Source organism: Prionailurus viverrinus, chromosome B4 (genome assembly GCF_022837055.1).
Source record: "Prionailurus viverrinus isolate Anna chromosome B4, UM_Priviv_1.0, whole genome shotgun sequence".
In the NCBI taxonomy this organism is placed as follows: domain Eukaryota; kingdom Metazoa; phylum Chordata; class Mammalia; order Carnivora; family Felidae; genus Prionailurus; species Prionailurus viverrinus.
This window is the reverse complement of record NC_062567.1, coordinates 107,661,204-107,686,179: the sequence shown is the minus strand read 5'-3', so window position 1 is coordinate 107,686,179 and position 24,976 is coordinate 107,661,204. Positions and strand designations below refer to the sequence as shown.

The 24,976-nt window shown below is 36.5% G+C and overlaps 2 protein-coding genes across 9 annotated transcripts in view; one reads left to right on the top strand and one right to left on the bottom strand.

Annotated features, from left to right (window-relative positions):
- The window catches only part of TMTC3 (transmembrane O-mannosyltransferase targeting cadherins 3), a 67,866-nt gene extending 63,541 nt beyond the window's left edge, over window positions 1–4,325 (bottom strand). Inside the window, exon 1 of one of the 3 annotated variants that reach the window (XM_047867493.1) lies at window positions 4,186–4,325. The gene's annotated coding sequence lies outside the window, so the exon portion shown is untranslated. The other 2 variants (XM_047867495.1, XM_047867494.1) reach the window with 2 other exon arrangements.
- A 291-nt stretch (window positions 4,326–4,616) lies between these two features.
- CEP290 (centrosomal protein 290) overlaps window positions 4,617–24,976 on the top strand; it is a 90,765-nt gene continuing 70,405 nt past the window's right edge. For all 6 annotated transcript variants that reach the window (XR_007153873.1, XM_047866139.1, XM_047866136.1 and 3 more), the window contains exons 1-13: window positions 4,617–4,777; window positions 5,340–5,469; window positions 5,626–5,703; window positions 6,669–6,738; window positions 7,003–7,049; window positions 9,491–9,634; window positions 14,131–14,184; window positions 14,920–15,072; window positions 15,490–15,672; window positions 16,353–16,442; window positions 19,181–19,303; window positions 20,368–20,491; window positions 24,521–24,693. Coding sequence is in view for 5 of the 6 variants with exons in the window: in XM_047866139.1 (XP_047722095.1) it covers window positions 5,368–5,469; window positions 5,626–5,703; window positions 6,669–6,738; window positions 7,003–7,049; window positions 9,491–9,634; window positions 14,131–14,184; window positions 14,920–15,072; window positions 15,490–15,672; window positions 16,353–16,442; window positions 19,181–19,303; window positions 20,368–20,491; window positions 24,521–24,693 (1,341 nt within the window). In the remaining variant the exon portion in view is untranslated. The remainder of the gene's footprint in view (window positions 4,778–5,339; window positions 5,470–5,625; window positions 5,704–6,668; window positions 6,739–7,002; window positions 7,050–9,490; window positions 9,635–14,130; window positions 14,185–14,919; window positions 15,073–15,489; window positions 15,673–16,352; window positions 16,443–19,180; window positions 19,304–20,367; window positions 20,492–24,520; window positions 24,694–24,976) is intronic.

The window sequence follows — 24,976 nt, the reverse complement described above, 5'->3', positions numbered from 1 at the left end:
GGTTATGCTTTATTATAGATGCTGGAAAATAACCTACCATTCATTTTCTTGATAAAGCAGCAAAAAAGGGAATGGAAGTAACATCTGAACAAAATAAGTTGACTGATACAGGGAACAGAGGTAGCAATTACAAAAGGGAAAGTCTTTTTTGTGAAATGATTTTGATTAAATAAAACTGCTCATAAAACCAGAGAGAAGACAGAAGGCAGGTCCAGGCAAGTGTTCCTGTAGCAAGGACATTTATAAAATTATCACATCTCTTGGTATCACTCTTCTCTTGGTAAAAACTGACTGATGCAGAAAATATGATAAAAAAAAAATAACAGTTTTAGTGATTTTCCTCAAAATTAGAGTGACTGAAGTAGAACTTGAGTTAAATTTGATTCACAGCTATGTACATACTATAATGCATAAGGACCTAGACCATAGCAAACTTGTTTCCTGTTGTATCGCCCTTGTCTAGCTGTTGGGGAAAGTCATTGAAAAGATGTGACTGACAGGGCGGCCTGAGTGGGCCAGTTGGTTAAACCTCCGATTTTTGATTTTGGCTCAGGTCACGTTTGTGGGATTGAGCCCCGCATAGGGCTCTGTGCTGACAGCACAGAGTCAGCTCAGGATTCTCTTTTTCTCCCCCTCTGCCTTTTCCCCACCTGCACGCCAAAATAAACTTAAACAAAAACAAAAAGCAAATGTGACTGCCAGCTGATCTATAAATTGGGCCCAAGTGATCTGTCCCCTCCAGTTGGAATGTGGGTTGTTTGCTTTTCATGCAAGCTTTGCTATCCCAAAGGCTACTGCAAGGACATAGCCTTGAGATAATGATATGGTGTTGAGAACACCTGCACAATATACTTGACTGAACCCAGTTAAGGCCTCTCTATATAAGCTTTTCAGATTGGGTGGGTGCAGGGGTTCATTAGTCTTTCCACTATGCAAGACAAGCCTCGTAGGTAAGTACCCTTTACTTAGTGAAGCTGCCACCTACCAACCTGGAATGGCCTTCCCCTTTGTTTCTCTGCCCTCCATGTTCAGAAGCCAGTTTCGGATTACACCTGGAAAGCTCCTAAGGAGGTTATAAGTCAATGCTAGGACAGTGTACAAGCTCAAAAATATTGTTAGAGTAAAAAAAAAATGAAATTTAAGTAAGATTTTGCATTTTGTCAGGACTGTAATTGAGATCTGGGTAACAGTCTTAGATTCATTAACTATTAGGAAATTACTTAGCTTCTCTGAATTTATTTTCACTTCTGAAAAGTGAAAATAAAATTTACCATTAGACCAGGTACCTTGAGATGCTGGCAATATAAATGTGAACAAGAGGATGAGGGGAACTAAGGGTAGTAAAGATGAAAACAGACAAATGAAACTAGTAAATGAATATACAGAATAGTGATAATGAATGAGAAACAAGAAAAAAAACAAGGTGCTACAGAAAAATCAGATTCCACGAAAATAAATATGCAGTTTTAAGCACATGATTAGATCTCATCTCTTCCCTTCCTTGCTAAATTATGAATTAAAAACTGAACATGAAAAATGTAATTCAAATTCTTGAGTAAACAAAGTTACATCATTAGAATGTGATATTTACTATAGACAGCAAGACTGAAGAAGAAGCACTCCACAGATACTGGTTCCAGCATGCCTGAGGAGGTAGTATGGCAGTCAAGAGAATGTCCTCCAGCCAGAAAGATCCATGCCCAATATCACACTATTTAAACACAGTACTTAACTTCTCCAAGCTTAAGTTTTTTAACTTAGTTGGAAAATGAGGACAATATAGGCACCTACTCCACTGGACTGTGATGAAGAGTAAGTGAGATAGTGTGACAAAGTTATAGTATTGGCATTTGTATAGTTATGGCATTTGCATAAAATATACAGATTAATGGAACAAGACAGCCCAGAAATGAACAAAGGACCAAAAATACATAACGAAGAAAGTAGAGTCTAATAACTGGTGTTGGGAAAACTGGAGAGCCACATGTGAAAGAATGAAAGTGCATAATCTTACAGTACTCACAAAAATCAATACAAAATGGATTAAAGACTTGAATGTAAGACCCGAAACCATAAAACTCCTAGAAGTAAACATAAAGGTAAGCTCCTCGACACTGACCTTGACAATGATTTTTTTTTTTGGATTTGAAACCAAAAGCAAAAAGGAAAAATAAACAAATGGGACTACATTAAACTAAAAAGCTTCCACACACCAACTATTAACAAAATGAAAAGGCAACTTATGGAATGGGAGAAAATACCTGCAAATCATACATCTGATAAAGGATTAGTATCTGAAATATGTAAGGAACTTAAACAGCTCAACAGCAAAAAAACCAAAAGAATCTGATTTAAAAACAGGCATAGGCACCTGGGTGGCTCAGTCAGTTAAGAGTCCAACTCTTGATTTCGGCCCAGGTCTTGACCTCACAGGTTCGTGAGTTTGAGCCCAGAGTTCCTTTTTTTTTTTTTTTTTTTTTGGTCAGGGCAGAGCCTGCTTGGGATTCTCTGTCTTCTTCTCTTTGCCCCTCTCCCATTCTTTCTATCAAAAATAAACATTTAAACAAACAAAAAAACAAAAGAACTTCTTCCAAAGACTTACAAATGGTCAACAGGTACATGAAAAGGTGCTCAGTATCACTACAGCAGGGAAATGCAAATCAAAACCCTGAGACACCACCGCACACCTGTCAGTTTACTGTCATCATAAAGACAAAAGATAACAACTGTGGTCAAGGATGTGGGGAAGAGAGAACCCTCGCACACTGCTGGTGGGAATGTAAACTAGTGCAGCCTCTACGGAAAACAGCCAGGAGATCACTCAAGATTTAAAACAAACTACCATATTATCAAGCAATTACACTTCTGAATATACATCCGAAGCAAATGAAACCACTATCTGGATGAGATATCCATTGCGGATACCCCCCATATCCATTGCAGAATTATTTACAATAGCCAAGACATGGAAATACCTTAAGTGACCACTGGCAGATGAATCAAGAAAATGTGGTATATACATACAATGGAACATTATTCAGCCACGAAAAGAATGAAATCTTGCAATTTGGGACAACATGGATGGACCCTGGGAGCATTATGCTAAGTGAAATAAGTCAGACGGAAAAAGACAAATACCATATGAGCTAACATGTCCAATCTAAAAAAAAAAAAAAGAAAAAAAAAAAAAACCCCAAACCGAAACAACCAAAAAACAAAAACGAACTCATTGAAACAAAGAACAGACTAGTCAAAAGGTAAAACTTAGAGTTACAAGGTACGCAGGTTCTGGGGATGTAATGTAAGCATGTGAAAAAGATAATGAACAGTATGTGGCATATAATCTCAGTAAAGGATACAACAAAATCATCATTCCTACATTTTAAAGACATTCATCAGATTTGTATCTTACGAAATCGGTATGTTTTTATTTTTTACTGAGCTATTTGTTTTACCCAAACACGTGGTTTGGAAAAAAATCTGTATATTTTCAGAAGGAAAATATATCAATTACAATTAAGAAAAAGTCCTAAAAAGAAGATAATTGTAAGAGGCAATGGTCCAAACAGTTGAAAATGTCATTTCAAGTTTAAGGCTTTTTGAGAAAGTTACCTACTAGTATATTATATTTCAGAATGGCTGAGCGCAGCAGGATGGGGAAACTTTGTGCAAAAGAACTGTAAACACCTGAGAACACTTTCATATAAGGGCATCTTCGGTAACCAAGCAAGTGACAGTTTCCGGGCTGGTGAGCACTGAGGCCCTTCTCTCTCCACCCCAGCAGTAGCCTGGACAAATTCTAAACTCCCCTCTCTGGAGCCTTCACTCTATGCCAGTACCTCAACCTTCAGGTCCTCCGATCCACGAAGGCTACGGTGCTACAGGTAAGGCGGTCAGAAAAGAATGTGTCCTTTTCTCGATTCTTTACTCACCCCGAAATCACGATCTTGGCGGCGCGGCCCCCACTCCACTGTACTGAATGGATTCTGAGAGCAAAGAAAACTAAAACTTTTTTTTCTTACAGAGGGTACCACCCGGGGAACGTTTGCAAACCCCTAAGGAGAAGGGTGCTTCCCACCTCTTCAGACCTGGACCGAGTCCCTCCGCCCCAAAGCACGAGCTTCGTTAAGCCGGGACCGCTCCCCTCAACTCCTCCCCCGCCGCTGACCCGTAGCCCGACCTCACCTGGGAGCAGTTCCACCAGGGGATGGCTTAGGGAAATCTCAGGAAAAGCGGCCCAGCGAGTGACGCCACCGAAGGCACAGTCATGGTCTATCTAATTCTGGTCACCAGCGCACACGCGCCTCAGCCACTGCGCCTCCCGCCTCCGGGTCGTTCCCCCACCACCCCACCACCGTCGCAGCCTCCCGCATTGCACGCCGGGAACGGCCTACCTCCACATCTCAGAAACTTCATTTCCCAGCATGCATAAACTTTGCATGCAGAACTGCACTCTGGGATTTGGAGTCCTCATCCCTCACCTTCTCCCAGTCTTTAACAGAGAGTACAAGGGACCTTGCAGGAGAATCTAAACGCAAAGCATCACCCAAGGTCGTGAAATGTAGGCTCCCCTCGCATCCGGGGCCTTGTTCCGTCTTTAGCTGGGTGGGGAATGGTGTCGCCTAGCAGCCGCTGCCGCTCTTGATTGCACTGGACCAGTTGGCGGGATCCAGAGACCGGGTGGAAGCGCGCTGTGGAGCGGTCGGGCGTAGCGGCGGGACCAAGCTTGGTCCGGGCGGCAGATGAGGGGACGCTGCTGGTTGCCATCCTTGGTTAGGTGGGTGGATTTTGGTGAGACGGAGCAGCCAGTTTGTTTCCGAGCAGGTTCTTTAAGCCTCAGGGCCCGTATGTAACAGCCTAGCTTCCCTGCTCCCTAGTCTTTGCTTGGCAACCCATTTGTCTTCTAGCTTCGGCCCTGGTTTCCTCGGCCTACCTGCGCCCATTTCAGCCGTTTCCGCACCCTTTTTACCCCCAATTCCTGCTTCTCCGAATCAGGATTCATTTTCAGCCTTCCAGGCAGCCCCGCGCTTGGCACCATTAGATATTCGAGCGCCTCTAGTGGTAAGGGGGGGCGTAGAGGAGGAGACGCAGAACCTTAGTTCTGATCTAGATGAGTCTTAGGAAGAGAGCTTGTAGTTTATTCAGCTGGTGCAGCATCTGCTGGTTTGTGCCAGCTGTAATTTTGATCAAGGCTATATATATCTGTACATATGTATATCTGTCATACAATTAAGGAGCCATTGCTCTTTGCTAACATCTTAGAGTTATAATGATGTAATCTACAAAAACAGTAATGTTGTTTACATTGAAAATGCTAATACCCACCTGTTTTGTTACAGAAGGTAAAGCGCAGTGAAAGATTTCACGATGCCACCTAATATAAACTGGAAAGAAATAATAAAAGTTGACCCAGATGACCTGCCTCGTCAAGAAGAATTGGCAGATAATTTACTGGTTTCCTTATCCAAGGTGCTTAACTGATAAACAATACATAGTTGTTTGTGTACATACACGCACAACTATGATTAAGTTGTCCACGAAATCAATGAATGTCACAAATGGAAGAGTTCTCGTATTTTGCCTAAGGGTTATAAAATATAAAATAGTTGCTTTCTCTTTACTTAGGTGGAAATAAGTGAGCTAAAACATGCAAGTCAAGAAAATGTGATACACCTTTTCAGAATTACTCAATCACTAATGAAGGTTTGTATGCTGTGGGTTTTAACAATGGTTTTGACTATTAGAGGACGTTTAAGGAACTGTTCTTAAATAAGTTAATCTTTATGAAAGTACCAAGATCACTGAAAATGAGATTGCTTCAAATGTGGATTGAGGATTTTAGTGTGCAAAACATTGCTAGTTTCTGCTCTAAAGTTCCTAGAAGAATGTATAAGGGAAACAGGATGGGGGTGTTTAAAAATAACATATGGAGGTCCTTTGTTAATTATGTTAACGTAATTCTGAAGTCAGAATGAAAAATATGAATGACTTCTGTAGGGATTTGTTAGGAAGGGGAGAGATTTTGGTGTGAGAGGCCTCATAAAGGGCAAAGGCCAATGAGTATACTGCAGGTAGAAATCACCCTAAATAAAAACTGGGACTAGAAAATGTGCTTATTCTTTACATTTGAGGAGACAGGTGCAGAAAGTTAATAGTAAATTGTAGAGAAAATAAATGTTGGGTATAGTTTACAGTAGTCTAAGTGTGTTTTATGCTATCACCTATGAGGAGCTGTTAGGATTTTTGAGCCACGATTGATTCAAAAGTGTTCCTCAGGAAGGCTAAACTAGGTATGTTAAAAGGACAGAATGAAGGGAATTGAAGCTGTTTAGACAGAACGTTGTGAAGGAGGTTAAACATAAGATTCTGGACTAGAATAATTACAATTGGAATAGGAAAAGATAGTAGAAAACATTACGGAAAAATTAGAACATTAGAAAAGTTACATTACCACGTATGAGATTGAGGAGAAAAAGAGGAATCAAAGATATTTTGAAGCTGTCATATCCTTAAATAAGAAAGTCATCTATTCAACAAACATTTACTGAAAATCTCCATGTCCCAGGTACTGAAGGCATTAAATACTAGGAAAGCAAATGAAACAAAGTCCTTGTTTTCAGTGCTTTTGTAAAGGCATATTGACATAACTTTTCTTTTTAAATGTTTAGATGAAAGCTCAAGAAGTAGAACTAGCTTTGGAGGAAGTTGAAAAAGCTGGAGAAGAACAAGCAAAATTCGGTAATGCCCTGGAAGAAGTTTATCATAGTGTCCAATAGGGGACTCCGTTTAACATATTCTATAAAATGTGTGTATTCCCAACTTACTTTGAAAGACATGTCTAGAACTCCTGTTTTATGGATGAGGTATAGAAGTTACTTTCTCTTATGTTACCTTATTACAATCACGATGGAGTCTGTAAAAATAATTTTATTACTTTATTGAAATTTATGTAAAAGTTTGTTTTGAGATAAATCTGACCAATTGAAACTTTTTTTTTAATAGAAAATCAATTAAAAACTAAAGTAATGAAACTGGAAAATGAACTGGAGGTATGTCCTTTTGTATTTCCCTAGGGTGTAATTGTTAATTTTATTACTTTGAATTAATACTTTTACAATTTTCTATTGTCTGGAAAATCACAAGAGTGGTATTGTGTTCATAATTAATTGTTCAACATATATTTTATATATTTATTACATACCTTAAATTCTAAGAATTGAGCATTCAGTTGTGAACAAAATAAAAACATTAAATAGCCTGAAGTTTACAGACTAGAGGGTTATACAGAAGATTACTAGTAACTGAGCTGGCATGGAGGCATATGGGAATTTGAGGAATAGTGACAGAAGGATATGGCAGAAGTAGCAGCTTTTGAGAAAGCTAAGAGCCAAAATATGAATGTAGTGTTAAGGAACCAATACATTGAAATTCCTGAGAATGTGGGAAGGAATGTGCTACAAAAATTAGCCTTTAAAAGGGAGAAAAGACCTTCTTTTTAATAGGAAGAATGGATGTGTATAGAAGCTTTTATGTTTGTAGGTTTAGTACCTGGAAGTGGAGAGATTGGAGGGATTGCTAAAAATAAGAGGGGAAGATATATGGTCAAATTTTAAGGAAGATTAAGCTTCAAAAATAGTGGAGAATGAAGTGGAGATTAGGAGATATAGAGTCAGATGATTTGAGTTCAAATCCTGATTCTTTTACTTATTAACTGTGAACTGGGAGGAGTTATTTTTTATCCCCTACTGTATATCCATCTCCTAGAAGAATATCAGCCACTCTCAGTTAATACTTACTAAATTAATTCTGAAGTTGGATTCATTCTGTTAGTGTTTAGCCAGGTACCTGCTGTGGAATGGAAGGATAGGGCTGTGGGAGATACTAGTAAGAAAATGGTTGATGTGGTGATTATGAAATCTCAGCTGATGGGTAAAGAAATCAAGATTTGATTGGTGGGAGAGGTTAGAGAGGAGTCCAGGGATTAGAGGGTCCTGTGAGGTCAGAGGGCAGGTATACTAGGAATCATGAGAGAATGTTTCTGCTGGCACAATGTTCTGGTGTGGGCATGAAAGTGGGAGGCTATAGTGAATTCAAGAAGCATGTAAAAAAAAAAAAAAAAAATGAGTGAGAGGGAGACCAGAATGAGAGTTATATGGATGTGGAAACTGCTTAGTGGGGCTTTTTGTGGAAGACTAGGAGCCATGTGCCAAAAATTCTCAATGAATTTTGAGAGGGAACAGTTGGGAAGTTAGTAGTTTGCTACTACCCTGAGTAGGTAGGGAATAGATAACTGGATATCATGTGGAATTCAGAGCAGCTGGAGTTTTCACAAAATGTTGGAAAGGATAGCCTGGAAGTTGCAGGTTGAGGTAACTCAACACCATGTCTTGACCCTAAGGTCTATGGGATGTGAAAGAATGAGCATCTCCCAATTAAAAGACTTCCAAAGGAAATAGTATATTAAAGGAACCAAATTGGACCTAAGGCAGGGAGATGGAGAGTATGATTTCAGTAAAAGGGCTGGGGGTATAAAATACTAATATATCTTGATTTTTGAGAGCACAATGGAAGGTTTCTGAAGGAGGAAAAGAGTGAGAAAAGTATTATATAGGATTAACACAACTGTATTGTAAAGAGATGAATGTGAGACAGGTAGATGACAAAAGGATGTTTTGGACTATGAGTCCAAATAACAGGAACATGAAGTGCAATGGATTTAATTTGCCATAAGATTTTTTTTTTTTTAAAGTAAACTACCCGTAATGTGAGGCTGGAACTCATGACCATGAGATCAAGAGTTGAATGCCCTACTAACTAAGCCAGCCAGGTGCCCAATCTGGCACAACATTTTAAAGATGACCTTAGTCTAGGCCAATCTAGTACAGTAACACTAATCACTTGTGGTTATTTGCAAGTGGCTATTTAAACTTAAATTCATTACAATTAAAATTAAAAATTCAATTCTGTAGTTGCAGTAGCCACATTTCAAGTGCTCAAAGCCACCTGTAGGTAGTGGCTGTAGTACTCTACTGTGCAGAGAACATTTCCATTATCCTAGAAAGTCCTGTTAGACAGCAATGGTCTAAAGAGAGTCTGAGGGAAAGGGCAGGTTAAGAGCACCAGAGGTCAGCGACTGGGTGGAGGCCCTGGTGAGTTGTAGCCTGGTTTCAGAGTCCTGATGCTCAGGAGAAGCCTTCATAGCTCATTGCCTGTGTTCTCTGCCTGTGTAGTTTAGTCTGGGGTCTGTGGCTCAGTGGTTATAATAGAGCCTGAATGATTGACAGTCCATTTGTAGCTGTGGGTGGCTCAGAAAAAGCTTAAGGTCTTGCCAGTCTGCAAACTAAAGCTTAAATAAACAGTTTTAAAAACAGGTTCTTAAGCTAACATGATTTTAAACATCTGGTGCTGATTATAATACAAATTTAAAGTCAGTTTGTTGTTGATTCTCCAATTATAATGAGATTGATTTATAGTTTTGGTTTAATTTAAGATGGCTCAGCAATCTGCAGGTGGTCGTGACACTCGGTTTTTACGTGATGAAATTCGCCAACTTGAAAAGCAATTGGAACAAAAAGATAGAGAATTGGAGGACATGGAAAAGGAGTTGGAGAAAGAGAAGAAAGTTAATGAACAAGTAAGGAACATTTTTTCAATGAATCTTAACCATTTATTTAAGTTACGTAAAAACACCTGATTATGCATTTTATAGTGGTAAGTATCAGTTAGTATGTTTTATGTGAGAATTGATGTACTGTATACTTATCTCTAAGGTTTTACATCACTGTTCATGTTGTCATCACATCTTTAAATCAAATTCCTTGTCTTCAAGAGTACCTCAACTTTATGCAATAAATAGCTATCCATAAAAAAGTAAAGGTTCTTTTTTTTTTTTTTATAAATTTTTTTTTTTTCAACGTTTATTTATTTTTGGGACAGAGAGAGACAGAGCATGAACGGGGGAGGGGCAGAGAGAGAGGGAGACACAGAATCGGAAACAGGCTCCAGGCTCTGAGCCATCAGCCCAGAGCCCGACGCGGGGCTCAAACTCACGGACCGCGAGATCGTGACCTGGCTGAAGTCGGACGCTTAACCGACTGCGCCACCCAGACGCCCCAAAAGTAAAGGTTCTTAAGTTGTGTTAATGCCAACATTTTGTAAATCAATGCATATTTTAAATCATAATATTTCATCATTTATACAAATATAGTCATTACCTTTTAGGTTATTCCTTGTTATTTATAAAATACTTCATGCAGTGTACACTTAAATTTAGTTTGAGAGCAAAATTTTTGGCAGATGAATTTGTAAATTCCTGTCGGAAAACAACACGTTTCCTAATTTGCCTCACCTGTCAGTCAACTTATACAAAATCTGCTGCCCAAGTGTGGTAACTGTCCCATCCCAGATTCTCAGAAGCTTTCTCTACCTTTGTGTCCTTTAAGTGAATGGTGTATTACATCCTGAGAATCTTATTTTGTCCATTGTTCTCTTAGAAATAGAAGATGGTAAATTTTAAATAAACAACAATGATTATAAGGTGATGTTGCTATTTAAAAGAATCTGTTATAAATTTATTTGTAAGGAAAAACATCCCTATTCTTGCTATATCCATTTTCTTATATAATTTAGAAGATTTCATGTAAGAGTGAGCTATTTATACCCTTGTTGTAGTGGAAAAAGTATGGATTAATGGCACCTAAAGATTAGAAATAAGTTCTTAGAGGATTGTCTGTTTAGTTGACTCAGTAAAACGTAATAGACCTATGGCTTTCTTAATAATCATAAAGGATTTGGGGGCGCCTGGGTGACTCAGTCGGTTAAGCATCCAACTTTGGCTCAGGTCATGATCTCACAGTTCGTGGGTTTGAGCCGCGCATCCAGCTCTGTGCTGACAGCTCAGAACCTGGAGCCTGCTTCAGATTCTCTGCCCCTCCCCACTCATGCTTTGTCTCTTTCTGTGTCTCAAAAATAAATGCTAAAAAAAATAATCATAAGGGATTTAACCTATGATATACAATAATGGAATTGCTTGTTGGGATGTTTGTGGTTTTCTAGACCATTGTTCTTCTGTCTAGCCCATGTATTAGTCAACTTTTTGTCATTTATACCACATACCCTTAGCGAATCACAACTACCTTGTCCATTCTTAGACTACTATCTTTATTCATAGGTACATACACAGAGAGCTTGAATACATAGGCTATATACCATTCTAGTTGCTAGATTCTTTGAGATGGAATATGAGTATGAGTTGTTGGCAATTTCTTCTTTGCCCTTAACCAGTCATTCAGTTTTATTGAGTATTCACAGCTTGCCAGAGACAGGGCAATAATATTCTGCTTCTTGATATTCATTGTCAATAACAAATGTAACATGGATGATACTCTGGGGTGGGATATCTAAATCAGAGGTTCAGGAAGTGATTTGTAAACTGAGACTGAAGTAGGAGTTAATCTGGCAAGGGAATGGGATGGCCTTGGTGGTTAAAGAAATGGCATTCTGGGCTGAAGATACAGCATTTGCTAAGATCTAGAGGGAAGAGATGGCATGGTGAATTCAGGGAACTACAGTTACTCATTCTGGCTGAAATATAAGTAAAATAGCTAGTATAGAATCCTTACTAATTGCCAGTTACTTTATATGCACTCATTTGTTATTCCTCATTTCATACTTATCATATAAGATAGGTAACATTTCCCCATGCTATAGATGAGGAAACTGAGGCACAGAAAGATTAAGTAATTGTCCATGGTTACAGAAATAATAAGTTGTAAGACCAGGATTTAAATCCAAACTTAGTGAGTCTGTGTTCTAAACCACCATACTATCCTGCCTTCCTAGTTCAAACATTTGTGATCCTCTGGAGAGATAAGCACAGGCCAGTTTCTAAGGAGTTTGCTCCTTTTCCTAAAAGGAACCAATGAAGAATTTTGAATCCAAGAATATCATGATGAGATCTATATTTTTGAAATTTATTCAGCTTTAGAGAGAGTGGATTGAAGGGGACTAAGAATAGTAAGGAGACAGGTGTGGTAATTCAGGCAGGTGCCAATGATGGACTAATTAAAGTCATAACTCAAGGGATTAAGGGCTGGAGACATGTTTAGAGAGGTAGGTGTAATTGGATGTAGTGAATGATTGATTGTCAGACAAGAGGGAGGAAAGGAGAGGGGCCCCACTAAGTAGGGATGCAGGAGGGGTTTAGAAGGTGTGCAATTAGTTTTCAGCTTTATACATGTTGAGTCCAAGGTCCCAGTGGGCATATTCACAAAAGAGATCTATGGATTTGGAATTCATGAAAGAAAGTGTGGATGATGATTTGTGAGTTATCAACATAGATATTGAAGCCATAGAAATGACTGTAAGGAGATCTCTGAGAAATGTCTAATGAATAGGAAGAGGTGCTTCAAGGAACAGCACTTTAGAAAGGACAAAAATAAAAAATGTGATGTTTGACAAACTAAGAGAAGAGAGCATGAGTAGTGTTAAATGCTTCAGTGTTCTTTACATCTCTGTCCTTGTTAAAATTTTCCAATTCATAAACGATGGGACTGTTTCTTACCTCCTAGCTGATGAGGATGATGATGATGGTGATGATGATAGTAGTAGTAGTAGGTAAACTCCTCAAATTTGTGTAGCATTTTGCATTTTGTTATAAACTTTCTCTAACCTTTTTATTTTGAAAACTATCAAATAAACATGAATATACTCTTCATATAGATTCCCCAATTATCAAAATTTTACCACATTTATTTTACCTGTCAGCATCTTTGTTTTAAGAAAAAATCTTTTTTGAATGTTTATTTTTGAGAGACAGAGACAGAACACAAGCAGGGGAGGAGCAGAGAGAGAGGGAGACACAGAATCCAAAGCAGGCTCCAGGCTCTGAGCTCTCAACACAGAGCCTGATGTGGGGCTCAAATCCACAAACTGTGAGATCATGACCTGAGCCAAAGTCAGATTCCCAATGGACTGAGCCACCCAGGTGCCCTTCTGTCAGTATCTTTGTAGACACATATCTCCCTCTCTTTCTCTTTGCTGCGTCAGTTAAGAGTTGACTGCAGATAAGATGATACTTCACACTGAAATATTTCTGCATGTCTCTCCTAAAAAGTGTATTCCCCAAAATAACCACTATATAATTACCATATGCAGGAAATTTAATATTTATTCAATACTCTACTATCTAGTCTATAAACATATTTTTTTCTATTGGCCTAATAATGCCCTTCACAGTCCTCTACCCAATATCCAAGGTTCCATCAAGGTTCACATACTGATTTGGTTATTTATTAAAGACTTTTAAATGTATTATAATTGCAAACCACTGATATTTTATTTTTTCCTTGAATAAGAGGCAAAAGCAGAAGAATGAAAGGTCATAAGAGGGCTGGGGTTTAGACAACGGATGAAAAAAATCTATGATAATGGTTATAATATTTGTTTTGGGAAACAAAAAGAGTCATAACTGAAATCATCTATATGAGGAGAAGGAACACTCCATAATTTTTTTTGTTATTTCATGTACTGAGCATTGTGCTGATGACTTTATATACAATGTACTTAATTTTTACATCAACATATGAAACGGAAAAATTGAATTTAAGAGATGGTAAATGATTTGTTCATATTGTACTAGAAATTGGTGGATGAAGAATATAAACTTGGGCCAGTCTGATTTCAGATTGCTTCTTTTTAACCATTATGTTGTACTGCCTTATATTTCTAAGTAATTTAATGCTCAACAGAACACAGAATATTCTAGACCTGACATAGGAGAACTGCAAAATGCTAAAGATTTTGGACAGAAAATTACTGTTTATTAGATTTTGGCAGGGGTGGGGGTGGATAATCTGTATACAAAACTTTGGTTAGAGTTTTGGTTTTAGTTTGATTATTGAAGCTTTTAAACTTAACCTGTTTTACTTTTCCCAATCCTTAGATTTCACAAATTTTGGATTATTGTTCATGTCTTGGATCAACGTGAAATCCTTAACAGTTAATCATTCTCTACTTCATTAGAGAGGATTTCAAATTTAAATTGATCGGCTGAAAGCCTGGTTTTATATTGAATCACTGCTGGATTTTATTATTAATCTTCTTTTCTTTTTTTTTTTTTTGCTATTTTAGTTGGCTCTTCGAAATGAGGAGGCAGAGAATGAAAACAGCAAATTAAGAAGAGAGGTTGGTAAAACATTTTAGTAGTTGTGGCAGTTCAACAAAGATACTTGTTAAAAAAGTTTTCGTAAATTTATACTCTAACTAGGACTGTATTCTTCTAGTAATGTTTTCAAGCTGGCTGATTTTATGATAGGAATTTGTCTCAGGGAAATAGAAAATGAGAGTTGAAGCCATCAAGTACTGTATTCATCTCTTACTTTACGTGGGTAAATTTTGCTTTGTTTTATAAGCCATTCTTTGCTAACTGACTGTACAACTGGATTTCTGTCTTATTGCTCTTCTTTTACCTACTGTTCTTTTAAATGTTTTGTTTTTTCATGAAATCTTAAAAGTTCTTTATTATTTGGCTCTTTTGAGCCAAATAATATTTATGCATTGTTTACCCTTATAGGAGTTCTTATCTTTTTAACATAATCAAAATATTCTTTGTTTTGGTTGATTATGAGTATTCTTGCTTTCTTTGGTCATCCAAAATAATATCTCATTCTCCTATAATTTCTCATTTTGGTTTTAATTTCTAATGCTTGTTTTTTAATTATATATTTCCTTTCTCGTTTCTAATTACATTTTTCCTGTTCTTTTCTGGAGAACAAACGTCTAAAGAAAAAGGTGAGACTTTAAGGGTGGTGATACCTTGGGAATTTCAAGATCTGTTTTGAGATCCCTATTTAGAGGATGAAATTTTTGTTTCTCTGGATAGTTTCTTAATAGAAAATACTGTATTTGGTCTTCTTCCAGAATGAGCAACTTCGTCAGGATATTGTTGACTATCAGAAACAAATAGATTCTCAAAAAGAAACACTTTTGTCAAGAAGAGGAGAAGACAGTGACTACCGATCACAGTTGTCTAAAAAAAACTATGAGCTTGTCCAATATCTGGATGAAATTCAGGTAAAATAGAAGTCGTTTCAAGGCAATGATTCTTGTAAAATAATCTTGTTATAATGTAAATCTAGTGTTTGGTCCTACATTTAAATCCTTTAGTAGAAATCTTCAACTATGCATTTGTAAATGTGAAAGAAATTACATCTTTGAAGTTACAAATGTTGCAAATTCATTCATTTTATATGCCTATTTTGGGCATTGCTTAAAAAGAACTAAACTTTTTTAGGTGGAATTTGCTTTATATTTAATTTAATTGGTCAAAAACAATTGGTATTACAGACCTAGTAGAAAGAATTCTCTTGATCTAATAGATCAAGTGGAAAGAATTCTCTGCTCTCCAGCAGACAGTTAAGACTCTGTTTAACTTTAATTTAGTTTAAATTTCAGTTTCTTAAGTTAACTATTACTTTTTAACTTTATTAGACTTTAACAGAAGCTAATGAAAAAATTGAAGTTCAGAATCAAGAAATGAGAAAAAATCTAGAAGAGTCTGTACAGGAGATGGAAAAGATGACTGATGAGTATAACAGGATGAAAGCTATTGTACATCAGACAGATAATATAATGGACCAATTAAAAAAGGAAAATGATCATTATCGGCTTCAAGTAAGAATTGCTGTTAGATTAACTCATTTGTGCAGACTTCATATTGTATCATTACTATTTGTGTGAAGCTGAAAAGTACTTTAACTTTCTAGGATGTGTATTTTTGTCTTATGCTGTAATGTATTCTCTTATACTGTAATATGTTGCCATGCTGATCTATTTGTCCATATGTGTTTCTCCAATGGGACACAAGGTATCCTTTATGTATACCTCATTATTCTTGCCATTTAGGATATATAGTTGATACCTGAATGACTGTGTAGGCAGCAATCCAGGAAGCTAATAAATGTGGGGATTTTCTACTAAAGATTCTTAGAAGCCCTGTGGGCCATGAAGTTAAATTTTACACCTTAAAATAAATGTAAGTATCCTAGAAAAACAATACATTGCTCATTTTTTACATGGATTAAACTAGTGTAAAACATAGAATAATGCTGAAACATATAGTTCTCTAGTAATGACAAATAATTATACCTTTGTAATGAGACAGAAACCATTAAATATTGCCTCTAACTACAGAACTGCTCCAATAATGAATGTGCATTGGCAATGTATATGTGTATACACGTATGAGGATGTATAATGTATATATGTAATATATGTGTAAATGTGCATATATAACAAATATGTATATATTGTGCTATTTTGCAACAGTTCTTGAAATAATTGTTGCCTTTTAGGTGCAGGAGCTTACAGACCTTCTGAAAGCAAAAAATGAAGAAGATGATCCAGTCATGGCTGCTGTCAATGCAAAAGTAGAAGAATGGAAGGTGTTTTTTTCAGTTGACATAAGGGGTTTTGCATTTGTATTTTTGATTTCAATTTCTTAGTTTTCTTTAAAGGCCTTTGGTAGTTAATGAAATTTTTATTAAGCAATATTTAAAGTATATCAAATGTCCTGATTACAGGAGCACTAAGTGCTCTCTCTTGTGGAATCCTCTAGCATATTTGTTAGTAAATGAGTTCTTCCACATCAGTGAATTAAACTTTAAGCTGAACTTTTTGATAGAAGTCTAAGTCTAAATCATAACATATTTGTCCTCTAAAATAGATAATTCTAAGTAAAATTAAAATTTTTCAACATAACTCATAGTTACTTTGCATATGTATTATAGTTCCAGGTTTAATTTTAGTTTTTTTAATTCTCACGTCAAATCAAACTATTGGTTTTCAGTGGAAATGGGAGAAAGGAAAGGGATCTTTTAGAATCATCTGAGTTTTTTTTCCAAAAAACACCTTTCAGGCTCCTCCCCACTCTCCAACCCCAACCAAATCCCCTGGCCTTACAATATCAGAAGCTAAGGGTTATGATGACTATATATTTTGAAAAAAGTCTGAAGCTATTCTGAATGAGTAATTCTAATTTTAAAAGCTGTCATTTCCATAGTTATTGTTTTTTAACAGTTCATATAAATCTTGTTGGCTATTTGGAATTGGTTATCTGGGAAGCTCAGATAACCTATATTTTAAACACAAGCAGTAGGAGTGGAAATGAGGCCCAAAGGGTCCATTGGAGATTAGTAAACTTTCTTTAAAAGTCCAGAGAATAAATATTTTAGACCATCTGGTCTCTGGTATAATTAAACTCTGCTATTATAACATGAAACCAGCCACAGACAATAGATAGATGCATGAGCAAGGCTGTTTCCTAATAAATCTTTATAAAAACAGGCAGCAGGCCAAATTTGGCCTTTGATTCTGTTTTTTCATCCCTGGGTAAAAAGTTTTTACATTATTTTAATTTGGTGGGGGGGGAGAGATGGTAGTATATAGTATTCTACTGCAGTTTACTTTATTTTCACTTAATAATGCCTTTTAAGAATGATAGAGTACTGGTTTATTCTTTTTAATTGCTTTGTAATTTTTCTTTATAGATAAGTTATTTAATTGATTCCCTATTGTGTGACACTTAGCAAGGTTCTGGTTTTTGATATTAGAAGCAATGTTACAGGGGTGCAAAGGTGGCTTTGTTGGTTAAATCCAACTCTAGGTTTCAGCTCAGGTCATGATCTCACGGTTTCATGAGTTCCAGCCCCACATCAGGCTCTGCACTGACAGTGAGGAGCCTGCTTGGGATTCTTTCTCTCCTTCTCTCTGCCCCTCCCCCATTCATGTTGTGTGTGTGTGTGTCTCTCTCCCTCCCTCAAGATAAATAAAAAAAAAAGAAACAGTGTTATAATTAATTCTTTATGTATTTGTTATTTTGCAAATATGCAGGTTAAATTGCTACAAATTGTGATACATATCCAAATACATACCTCCAGTTTGACACTTGCCTTTAGGCTTTATGGTATTTTTTGCCATGAAGTATTTCTTTTTATAATATATAGTTTATTTTTTTGTGCCTTTTTATCATAATTAGAAAGGGTTCTGAGTATAAAATTGTTTTCTCATACTTTCTTCTAGTGGCTCCTAATTTCATCTTTTACATTTAAGTCTTTGAAGCATGTATATAATTAATTTTGGCATGAAGAATGAGGTATGGATGCAGTAGACCTACTCAGTCATCCAAACATTATATATTGAACATTTTATCTTTCCCCTACTGAAATAGTTTTATTTTTAATATATACGAAACTTCTGTTGAATTTGAATTTATTTTTGGACTCTCTCCTTTATATTGATTGATATGTTTTCTAACCATGTATCTTTGTTTTAGTTATTGTTATGTATAAATATTTGTAAAAGCTGTTCATTTTTCAGCTTTTACATGCTTTCCTATGAACTTATTTTTTTTAATATAAATTTTAGAAATAGTTTTTTAAAATCTCATTTTAGAGACGTCAGGTTGGTTCAGTTGGTTAAGTGTCCAACTTTTGATTTTGGCCCAGGTCATGATCTCACAGTCCTGAGATCAAGCCCTGTGTTGGGTTCTGGGCTGGGCATGGGACCTGCTTGGGATTCTCTCTCTCCCTCTCCCTCTCCCCCTTCCCTGCCCTCTATCTCTTTCTCTCTCTCTTTAAAAGAAAAAAAAAAAAAAAAAGAAAGAAAGAAAAGAAAAAGAAGAAATCTTATTTTATTGGATATGTGATAAATTTATAAGCTAATTTATAAGTTGATTTTGGTATTTGGTTCTTCTAGCAAAGAACACAAGACATCCTTAATTCAAAATATTTTGTGCCTCTTGGTGGCATTTTAAAGTTTTCTCCATAAAGATTAATTGTGCAAAACTTTTATGTAGTTGTATGAAGGTATTTATAACATGGATAGGTTTTGGAAGCTTGTGATGGTTGAAAGATTGAATTTCTAAAACAACAAAAATTTTTTAAAATGTTAAGACAGCAACTAAATGTATATTTTTGAATCATTTCTTACTTGAATTTAAGATTATACACACAAAAGGAACAATGATACGCAAATAGTTGCTGATACTTTGTTACTTCAAAGTGTATTTTATTTCCTGTATTTTCTTGAAATATGCTAATGGTATAAAGAGTATTTATCATAAGTGAAAAATGATTTGTCAATTTTCCTCTTATGTAACAGATTCTATGTTGTTTATATCTAGTTAATTTTGTCTTCTAAAGATGATGAAATTATTGAATATCAGCAAATGTTACATAACCTGAGAGAGAAATTGAAAAATGCCCAGCTCGATGCTGATAAAAGTAGTGTGATGGCTCTACAACAGGTAAAACCTTCTCAAAATTTGGTTTATTAGTCAATGTGTCTAACTTAGTGGCTTGCACTATTGAGTATATAATAAAGTCTTTTAAAGTCCAGTCCCAAGAAACAATTAGAATTAAGTTTAGAGTTAGGAATAGAATTATTTTGTGTATTTTTCTGTGTTGATGCAGATAATATCCATATTGTTTTGATTGAGAATTATTTAATAAGAAACTTAAAAACTTTTAGAAACTTAAAAATAGCTTCGTACTCTATTAACATTTATTATATCGTATGTTAGTGCTGAAATGTCCTGTATAATGTTAAAAAAACTAAAAGTGCGGTTGTAATTTGTGCTACATAATTTACTTTTGGGACAGCTAGGTGGCTCGGTTGGTTGAGCATCTGACTCTTGATTTCAGCTCAGGTCATGATCTCATGGTTCATGGGATCAAGCCCAATGTCCGGCTCTGCACTTACTGTGCAGATCCTGCTTGGCACTCTGTCTCCCTCTCTCTCTGCCCCTCCCCACTTATGTTATCTCTCTCTCTCTCTCTCTCTGTCTCTTCTCTCTCAAAATAAATAAACATTTTAAAATACATAAAATAAAAAATAAAAAGATTTTTCTTTTGGTAAAAATATATTCATGTAGCAGTTATACTTTCATCATCTGGGCTCTGTGGTCATAATCCAAAAGAGGGAAATTTGGGTAGTATTTGGAGGATAAGAACAATTGCAAGAGACAGTATTTTGAATGAAGCACTGTAAGGTAAAAGATGGTAATGGATGGGTCATGAGGAATGGTAGCCTGAAAGTCCTATGAAGCCATTAATATTAGAAAGTTCTGGAACTCCCTTTGCTGGGATGTTAGCCATTATATCCATCTGTGTTAGAGTGACAGCAGTGTACCTAACATTGTGTAGTGCAGTTGAGGGTCTACAAAGTAGTAGAAGACATAATTTTGATCCATAAAAAATATATTCTATAGTCTTGTTGAAAAAAACACAAGACCTACTTTTTTCCTTAGTTTTAAAATGTAGGTTAACATTCATGAAGAAATAACATTCATTATTCAAAAATATTTTATAGGGTATACAAGAACGAGATAGTCAAATTAAGATGCTCACTGAGCAGGTGGAACAATATACAAAAGAAATGGAAAAAAATACTTTCATTATTGAAGATTTGAAAAATGAGCTTCAAAGAAACAAAGGTAATTCAATGTTGAATAAGTATATAAAGTTATTTTATGTACCATCCAATTTTACATGTATTTTTATTATGTCTTGTCATTATATGTATTACTGACTTTTCTTTTTGAATTTTATCATAATTTCAAAAAATTATACAGTATGTTATTACTACTTTACATATATTGCTAGTGTTTAAATTTTTAAGTGGTAGAGATATTTTCAGTAATTTTTCCCTGATGAAAATTACATTAACATTTATTACCAGATTAGTTACATGAAGAAATGAAAAATGGTGATATAATTAATTATACTTATTTATCCCCTTTTTTTATAATTAACAAAGAATAGAAGAGAATAACATTGTGATGCATGTAGCAGCATTGTAGATAGTTTTCAGAAGTTCTTTGACTCATCAACATTTGAATTAACCTTACCCAATTTAATGTCTCATCTTATTCTCCCTACCCTGGGTCATACTGCTTTGCCTAATACATCTAAGTAGAAGCACATGCAACATCAATGGTCTTCTGTTTCCACAGCACTACATGCCATAGTTATACCAGGGCACATTAATGCAAACTATTCATGATAAATTCATGACGGATTTAACATAGTTGCTGAAGAAAAAAAAATAAAACACAAAGGGAAATAGCTAGCTATTTGGTGGTGGTGGTGGTTGGAGTTGTGGTTGTAATTTTTTTTACATGTTTTTTTTGTTTTTTGTTTTTTTTTTGGGAGAGAGAGTGTGTGAGTGGGGGAGAGGGACAGAGGGAGAGGTCTCAGTGTGAAGAACTACATGGGGCTCGATCTCATGACCCTGGGAGTTGGAGGCTCAACACGCTGATCCACCCAGGTGCCCCTGTATGTTGTAATTTAGATAGTGAGGCAAAAGCCTCATTGAGGAGAGACTTGAACAAACACAGCAAGTGAGATAGTAATCCAGGCAGATATCCCTAAACAGTAGGAATGAGTGTAAAGGCACTGAAGCAGGAGTGTACCGAGCATGTTGAAGAACAACAAAGAAGCCTTTGTGGCTGGACCAGTGGGCAAGTGGGGTAATAGGTGATGAAATCAGAGAGGTAGCTAGGGACCATGTCATATGGGGACTTACAGTTCACTATAAGGACTTTGGCTTTTATTTTAAGTGAGAAGAAGCACCAAAGAAAGTTTCTGAAGATGGGAGTGATATAATTTGATCCATGCTGTATCTGCAATAGACCATAGGGGTGTTAAGGACAGAAGTAGGCAAACCTGTTTAGGGCTGCATTTCCAGCAGGTTCAGAAATGATCAGGTACTTAGTTAAATAGGACATGTTAAGTTTGAGATGCTTATCAGACATCTGACTGAAAGTATTAAATAGGCACTTGTATTTATAGAAGTCGAGATGGAGGACAACAGTCTCAGGCTCAACATCTAAATTTGGGAACCATATGTGTAAAAATGGTAGTTGGAGTCATGAAGCTGGCTGAAATCATCAAAGGAACAAATGTTAAGAAAAATAACAAAGATTGAGCCTGAGGATGCTTTTACTTAGAGGCTAGGGAGATGAAAGGGAACAACCGAAGGAGGCTTAGAGATAGGGGAAAATCAGGAATGTGTGGAGTCCTGAAAACCACATGAGGAAAGTCAGCAAGGAAGAGAGTAAGCAACCGTGTTCAGAGCTATATCCAATGCTGCAGATAAGTCATGAGGAGCACTGAAAATTTACTAGTGGATTTAGCAGTGGTCATTTTGGTTTAAGAGAAGGTAGGTAGAGATGAAATAAAACAGTATGGAAACTCTTTTGAAGACTTTGTATGAAGGGAAGGAGAAAAATGGAGTAGTAACTTGCATGAGGAAAAGTGTTTTTTCTTCTTAAAATGGAAGAAACAATCATGCTTCTAGGTTAAAGGAAAGATCCACTAAAGAAAAAAAATTGAGGCACTGATGAAACAGGAGAGAGAGAGAACTTCTGGAGCAATATCCTTGCAAAGGCATTGGGATGGGAGCTAGCGTTCCAGTGGGGTAGTTGGCCTTAGGAGCACAGAGAACTCATCCATAATAACAGGAAGGAAGGTGGAGTGTGTAGATACAGAAGCAGGTAACTGTGTAGATGACCTGATGGTGGGAACAGGTGGAACTGTATTGATTGCTTCTCTTTTCTCAAGCAAGTTAGGATTGGGGAAGATGTGTTAGCAGTTTGAGGAGAGAGAAGAAAAGAGAAGGTATATAATGGCTATCTGGAAGAGTGAACACACTAGGGAAATGTAATATGATTGTTGAGCCAACAACAAAGCCCATTTGTTATACTTATTTCTATGTGTGTCTGTATTATGTATTTATTAGAATTATACTTTGACAGTAGTTTAAACTGCCTTAAAAGGGTGACTGATACCATGGGTTTTGCATATTCCAGCCACCAGGAGAAGAAGAGGCAGTTGATCTCTGCTATCAAATAAGAGACAGGTCTTACCTAAATGACATTTCAGTCAGTCCACAGTCATATGACCCCTAAAGTCACAGAAGGTGTGTCTACTAATATATACTGTATACCTGAAGTGAATTTGTAAATTGACCGAGGTTTTCATTGGCCAGCATTAGGTTTAGCTATTAGAAATAGAGATTTGGTAAATGGTGGCAAAATCAAGACAGAAGTTTATTTTTCTGCTTGTGTAATGATGTAGAATTAGGCAGTCCAGGGTATTGCCCTCATCTGTTTCATCCAAGGTGGACCTTTCCCCTCCTATCCATATCCCAAACTGCAAGGTAGAGGAGGCAGGGCAGGAGGCATATGACACACACTGAAGGTTAGTCAGGTAAATATGTTGTGGAGAGCCATGTGGAAGAAGGAAGAATAGATACTGGGGAGGAGTCAGCCTCTGTTACATTCTCCATCTAGGCTTTTTACTCCAGAGAGCAGGGCTCGTTTCTTATAAACATACGTGATCTCCCACACGAATCCAGTACCACCTACTTTTAAGTATGTGCTCCAAATCAGTGGGTGCTCATGGATAAGAATGATTTGTGTTGATCATAGGAATACGATATTTACCTCAAGCAACAGTTTGGTAGGGAAATCTAGGTGGAGATTTTGTAGCTATGAAGTTTAGCTGCAAGTGGCAGAAAAAAATCAAATGTAATAGTGTTTTAAACAGGACAGAAATATATTCTTCCATGATGTAAACAAAGTTGAAGCAACTAGTTTGGGGTTGGTATGATACCTGTTCAAATATTGGGTATTGGGCACCCTGTTACTTATTGTTCTGCCTATCCTAACATGTAGTATCCATTTCATGTTCTGAGTGTTTGAGTTCCAGACTTAATACCATATTCCAGATAGCAGGAAGGAAGAAAGAGGCATTCAGTCGTCTCCTTTAAAAACAGTTCCTGAAATACACATATGGCTTGTTTACTTGTATCCCGTTAGTCACACAACCACATCTAGCTGTTGGGGTATAAGAGGAAATTTAGTCTGTATTTCAAAATTTTTTTTTTTTCAACGTTTATTTATTTTTGGGACAGAGAGAGACAGAGCATGAACGGGGGAGGGGCAGAGAGAGAGGGAGACACAGAATCGGAAACAGGCTCCAGGCTCTGAGCCATCAGCCCAGAGCCTGACGCGGGGCTCGAACTCACGGACTGCGAGATCGTGACCTGGCTGAAGTCGGCGCTTAACCGACTACGCCACCCAGGCGCCCCTAGTCTGTATTTCAAATGGCTGTGTGTCTAACTAAAATTGCAAAGCTCTAAGGCAGTGGACAAAGGTTCAACAGTAGGAACAGATAGCTAATGGTTTTTGCCACAGTGATCATTCTTTGAAAACAGTGTTTTACAGTCTTTTATAATCCATAACCTTTCAGCTAAGATTTTATTGAACTTTTTAACTTGTTTTATCATGAAAATAAAAACAAATTTTATTTTAAAGATATAAAATTATAAATTAATATTAAAGGGATTTTCTTTAGTGACACACCTCTTTTCCTGCTTCCCGTATTGGAATCAAGGATTTAAAGGAAGAAGTAGTCAATTCGATTCTATTAATTCATGAATTTTTTTTTTCCCCCTTTAGGTGCTTCAACTCTTTCCCAACAGACTCATTATATGAAAATTCAGTCAAAGGTTCAAATGTTAGAAGAGAAAACTAAAGAGGCTGAGAGAACAGCTGAACTGGCTGAGGCTGATGCTAGGGAAAAGGATAAAGAACTAGTTGAGACTCTAAAGCGATTAAAAGATTATGAATCAGTATGTATTTTTATCTTGTCCATCAAGGAGCTTACAATATTCTTGCCACTTACAGTGAGACTGTTCTATGCTGTATACTGTGTTCCTTTAAAAGCCTTCAGAAGTGCTTTGTGTTCAAGGTTCTCTTACTCAAACTTTTGAGTAGCATTTACTTTTCAGCAAGAGAACTGTTTTCTAATCATTTGATCAAAACATTTTGCCCAGATAAGCAGCTTTGGTGAGGCAGCAAGTTTAGTTTTCTTGTCTAGATGTGACACCATTGGTTTATTTGATAAAAGTTATT